General features: G+C 60.7%; 1 protein-coding gene across 1 annotated transcript; it reads left to right on the plus strand.

Annotated features, from left to right (window-relative positions):
- Nucleotides 1-411: 411 nt before the first annotated feature.
- Nucleotides 412-5,937, plus strand: SNAI3 (snail family zinc finger 3). Its single transcript, XM_010843997.1, has 4 exons — nt 412-479; nt 1,192-1,238; nt 1,367-1,987; nt 3,451-5,937. The coding sequence occupies exons 1-4, from the start codon at nt 412-414 to the stop codon at nt 3,627-3,629; spliced, it is 915 nt and encodes a 304-aa protein (XP_010842299.1). The 3' UTR covers nt 3,630-5,937.
- Nucleotides 5,938-5,945: the final 8 nt, after the last annotated feature.

The following is a 5,945-nucleotide window of genomic DNA, read 5'->3' on the forward strand; positions in this document are numbered from 1 at the left end:
CAAGCACCCAGCAGATGGCTGCCTCTCCCCTGCCCTCCCAGTGGGGTCAACACCGGCCCCCAGATAGGGTTTGGCTCCATGGTGGCACCTGGGGCCTGGGTAGTAGCTGAGCCTCAGAGACTTAAGGTGACTCTCTTCCTATACAAGGGCCCTTAGACTCTCTGGGCACCCCAGTGCTGTCTCCAGAAATTCCTTGGACTTCATCCCTTAGCTAGTCACTGTCCAGCCTCCACTTCTGGAAGGACAGGAAACTGGTGTGTTGATGTTATCACTGGGAAGACTGCAGTGGGAAACAGTGAAGTCAGGAGAGGGTGGAGAAAGGGAAAACTTCCTTCACTTATCCATTTCTCTGCATCCTCGTCAACACATCTAATTGCCTATTTTTAATTCTAGCCATCCTAGATGGGTATGATGTGGCACCTCACTATGGCTTTAACCTGCATCTCCCTGCAGGCTAAGGACACTGAGCATCTTTTCCGGTGCTTATTGGCTGTGTGTATGTCTTCCTTGGAAAAATGTCTATTCAGATTCTTTACCCATTTAAAAATTGGATTATTTGTTGTTTCATTGTTGAGTGCAAAGTTTCCCTATATATTTTTGACTCTAATTCCTTACCAGATATCTGATTTGCAAATATTTTCCCCATTCTATGGTCTGTCTTTCTCAACCCAGAGCAATAGTGCGGACACAGAAATGGGGCCAGAGATTTATTTTGACACATGAAATAAGAAATAGATTGAGAACTGTTTGGAGATTTGATCTTAGGGAAGTGCAGAACTGAACTTGCCTAACTTGTTTACTCTGGGGGCTTCTGCCCCCTGGGTCAAGCATGAGGCATGCTGGCCCACAGCCTGAGGGCAGGCCAACCCAGAAGGCAGTAGACACCAGCTGGAACAACCTGTTTTGACCTGGGAGCGTCTGCAGGAGGCTGTGTGCACCCATGTTGTGATGGGCAAGCGGGGTGGAGGTGACTGGAGGCCAATTAGCTATTTTACACACATCGGCCTGCTGCCAAGTGCTGTGAATTAATGCTGTGTGGGAGCCCGCAGGACAGAGCTCTGAGCTGGCCCTGAGCTGGGGCAGGGGCTCAGAGACAGGGCCTGTCCTGCCCAGGGGGTCAGGGGGTCTCCCTTGGCCCCTGAGGGCTGCTCTGGGACCCTGTGAGATGTTTCTCTGTCCTTGTTTTTAAAGAGGAGCTGAGATTCCTGCTCTGACCCAGTGGCCCACACTTCTGTCTGGTGAGGACCTCCTTTGCACAGGGCTGCCGAAGGCCTGGTTGTGGGATTGGGCCAGGAAGGCGGGTTGGAGCACTCCCAGCACTGGGACTCAGACTTCACCGTGCCCTGTCTCCCTGCCCTGCTTCTAGATACCAGTGGTGCCTGTGCAGCCTGTGGGGGGCTGGTGGTGCCTTTCGTCCTCCCAGACAAGGCACCCCCATCCACATCTGGCGACCCTCCCCAGCCCTGGGACTTCACCTCCGTCGTTGCCCACGTCTCCCTGCCCCTCCCCACATTCCTGTGTAATGAGGAAGCTGGCAGGGCCTTGGGGCCAGGCCCCCTGGAAGTCAGCCTGGAGGACCCCCGGGCTGGCCGGGCCCCCAGCGCACCTCTCAGAGACAGCGTGAACCACCTCAACCTGCCCCCGCTGCTGGCTCTGCCCACGCGCTGGCCCTCGATCCTGAACGCAGATGGGGCCCAGCCTCCGGGCTGCTGCCTGCCGGGGGCCGAGCGGGCCCCCTGCAGCCCGGGGGGCTTCCCCTGCCACAGGCCCTTCCACGCGCCAGCCGCCCTGGCCGGGCATCAGCAGCTGCACTGCCACCTGCAGGCCCAGCGCTGCTTCACCTGCAAGTTCTGTGACAAGGAGTACGGCAGCCTGGGCGCCCTCAAGATGCACATCCGCACGCACACGCTGCCCTGCCTCTGCGCCATCTGCGGCAAGGCCTTCTCCAGGCCCTGGCTGCTCCAGGGCCACCTCCGGACCCACACAGGTAGACGCGGGCCCCCAAGGAGCTAGCTGGGGGCGGGGTGAGGCCTGGCTCTCAAAGCGGGAGGTGCAGGGAGAGGGGTGGTTTCATAAGCAAGAGGACAGATGCACACACTGCTTCTACTTCCTGGTGTCCTGAGGCTGCGGCTCAAAGGCCCACACCCCCAGACTCACAGGTACCCGGGTTTAGGACACACAGGCATCCTTTTGGGGACATTCCTGTCTCCAGGATCAACTCATACACCTGGTGGGATGCACAGGGCGTCTGCAGGGGCTGACTTCTCACATTCCGTGGCCTTTCCAGATTCTGGAGGAGAAGGAAAGGAGAGGAGCCAGAAGGGCCTGGCTTGGGCAGGAGGACCCCAGGGGATAGCACAGTCTGTCTGAGGGACAGAGACGGGGGCTGGGAGTTACTCTGGAGCAAACCCATCGTTGGGTGAGAGGGTGGCCGCGGAGTGCCAAGTGCTGCAGAAGAGGGGCAGATGGGAGGGGAATGTGGGGCAGGGAGCCACATCTTAGTGGTAAACTAAACAGCCCAGAAAGACTGCAAGGGCCCAGCCTTGCCCTGCCCTCGGGGACTCTTCATCTCAAGTCCTGGGCTTTGTGAAGCACTTGGTGATTGAGAGACAGGCACGGAGAGACAGCTCCGGGCCTTACAATACACACTTTCCATAACTGGACCCTCCCTTACACCTCGGTCATAGCCCTGTGAGTCGTACTGAATGAGGGACGGGAAGGAGGGTTTCATAGGAGCCTTTCTTCAGGCTGGAAATCCATCCGGTTTTCCCTGACCACTCACTGAGGATGTCCCCCTCCGGGCGCCCGATCACACCGTCAGGGGTCAGCGCCCTGTTCTGGGAACACAAGGGCCGGGCAGCGGGAACGTGATGCTCAGGGCCCTGCAGGACTCTCCACACAGGCAGAGCTGAACAGAGGACTCTCACTGACCTTCCTTTTACACCTGTTGGGTCGGCCTAACAGAAGGTCCCAGCAGAAGGACTCTGTCCAAATCCCCGCTTGCCCTGACTGGAGGCGGCCTGGAGGACACGGGTGCACTCCAGGGCCTGTATGCTGCCCGCGCATGGCCACCCTCAAGGCTTGGGGGGAGGTGGGGGTGGGCACAGCTGCCAGAAGGCTCGCAGCGCCTCTCCTGCCCAGGGCTGGTGGCAGGGGCCCTGGGGAGCTCCAGCAGAAGAGCCATCTCACCAAAGTCTGTGTTTTAGCTGCTGAGGTCTTGCCCAGGTTACTGGGCACGTGACCCCTCGGCTGAGGGCAGGCGTGGAGAGGACCCCCCCATCAGTTATCCGGAGGGAAGGGGCGATGGGGAGGAAGGCGTTGGAGTCCCTATTGCGGGGCTGAGCGAGCCTCTGGATGGGGCAGTTATTCACTCACAAGGCGGGGGCTTCCCCCTCAGTGTTCTGACTGCTGCAAGTGGGTCCCTCACCGGTGTCCCCTCTGCTCCCCTAGGTGAGAAGCCCTACACCTGCCCTCACTGCAGCAGGGCCTTCGCTGACCGTTCCAACCTGCGGGCCCACCTACAGACACACTCGGACACCAAGAAGTATCGGTGTAAGCGCTGCGCCAAGACCTTCTCCCGCATGGCGCTCCTGGCGCGGCATGAGGAGGCTGGCTGCTGCGCCCCCTGAGAGGGGAGGGGTGTCCTTGAGGAGCCCGGCGCCCTCCCCTGCCCAGGTGAGGGGCTTCTCTCCAGGGAAGACGCTCATCCTGACTAGAACCTCCGTGCTCAGCCGACACAGGCGACCCCTGAGTGAGGCTGACAAGGCCGGGGCTACCCTGGGTGCCCTCCGCTCCTGACTGACAGGTTGACCTGGGCCAAGCACATCCCTGGGGGCCACCCGCGGGCAGAGCTACCTCGAGGCTCACCTCCACCTGCCTGGGGGTGGGCCAAGCTGTCTCATGTCACGTGTGCACAGGCGCACACTCACGACACGCATCCCCCTGCCTCCTCACTAGGCTGTCCTGAGGAGGGAGCAGCAGGAGGCCCCGAGGCGGGTGGATTCAGGGTGATAAAGAGCCTGCACTCCCGATGCGCTGGCCTCTGAGGCTCGCCCAGTCCCCCAGGTCCACGGAAGAGGCTGAGCTCTGACAGGCTGCTGCAGCTGCAGGGCACCTGGATGATCCGGGCTTCTGGCCAGAGTAGGGGAAACCGAGGGTCAAGGGCCTTGAGCTGTGCGGTCCTTCTGGGCTGGCAGCCCCAGGTGAGCAGGGCACCTTCCCTTGGAAGGACGTGGGGACAGTTCAACGCAGACGAGGGACGGGGTGAGGGTGTGAGAGAGCACCCGAGGCCGGCTGTCTGTGATGGGCGTTTATCTCCTCAAAGCCTAACTCAGAGGACAGTCCATGCTGTGCCTGCAGCATCTGTACTGACCACCACGGACACAGCTTCACTGTAGCCCCCTGCCCGCAGCCCAAGCCCATCACTCAGCATCCAGCCTCCTTCCTGCACGCGCCCTCCTGAGGCTGCAGCGCCTTCCTGAGGCTGCAGCACCCTCAAACCAGCGAACAGCCCATCTTTGATCCCACCCAGAACACAGCTTTCCAAGCTAACTCAGACGCTGAGACCCCATTTCCTTGTTATGGGCAGTCACCTGCTGGGCTGGCCCGGCTTCTTGGCAGCGTGTCTGAGTCGTCTGCACTGGACCCTGTGGGGTGGCGTTCAGGAACCAGGAAGGAAGCCTGAGTCTGGCGGAGATGGGTTGAGTCCTTGACACCAGGAGGGGACGCCTGTTCCACTCTGCAGGAGGGCTGGTCCTGGCCAAGGGACAGAGTTAGGCACCTCGGTCCCGCTTCCAGGGTGAAGTCACATGGCAAGTGGCAGAGGCCCCCGCTCTCAGCCTTGAGCCACTGGACCTGCTGACCCCCTTCCTGTGTCCTGTGTGACAGGACCACACTGTTCCCGGCTCTGCACACACAGACCCTGAGGGACACGTCAGGGGGCCAACAGGCCCCGGGTGGCTGGTTTGATCCGGCCGTCAGAAGGGACCCGGGGACATGCCAGAGGAAACTGGACCTTGGGCTTCTTTGGACCGAGGGTGACCCTGATGAAACTAACCACCCAGGAGAGCCCCTGATCCAGCCTGAACCAGACTGCATCTGCTGACAACACAGACCCTGAGGAGGAAGGCACACTCGCGTTCCCAGGCCCACTGCCCCCCTCACAGGAGTCAGCCTCTCTCGAGGACAGATGGCAGGAACCGGACGTTTCCCTTGAAGGAAATGTGCCCTTTGCTGGGGTGGCCGTTACAAACCCACAGAGCGGGGCCCTCAGACCACAGAGAATGACTCCCCCACAAGCCTGGAGGCCGGAAGTCTGAGGCTGAGGTGCCCGCCAGGCTGGTCCCTTCTGGGGCCCCAGGCCTCTCTTAGCTCCTGTTTTGCTGGCTCCTCTGACATTCTGTGGCTCATGGAAGCATCACCCCCATCTCTGCCTCCATCTCCCCGCGTGTGTGTGTCTGTCTCTGTGTCCAGATCTCCCCTTTTTATAAGGACACCCGTCAGACTGGGCGAGGACCCACCCTGATGACCTCCTCTTGACAACATCCGCAAAGACCCGGTTTCCAAATGAGGCCACATTCTGAGGTTCCTTGGGGTCAGGACCTCAGTATATGAATGGGGGCACTGTTCACCCTGTAACAGCTGACGACAACACACATTTGCCCAGAGATGTCTGGTGGGTCCCTGTTCCCCTCAGGCACGAAGGGTCGAGGCGGCAGCCATCTCACAAGAAACACCTCGCCAAAGGCAGCATGAGCCCACCCCCACAGCCCACTCTGGAGTTTGCTGGTGCCTGACCCCACCTCCTCTCCGCTGTCCTGGTCAGGGCCCCACTGCGGGTGAGAAGGGGCCTCGGCCTACAGGGACACCCCACCCCCACCCCGCACCGTCTCCTGAAGTGCCCGGGCCGCTGCTGGGTGGGGTGGGCAGCCCAGGGCTCGGGAGCC

This window comes from Bison bison, unplaced genomic scaffold (genome assembly GCF_000754665.1).
Source record: "Bison bison bison isolate TAMUID 2011002044 unplaced genomic scaffold, Bison_UMD1.0 scf7180017864192, whole genome shotgun sequence".
In the NCBI taxonomy this organism is placed as follows: Eukaryota; Metazoa; Chordata; class Mammalia; order Artiodactyla; family Bovidae; genus Bison; species Bison bison.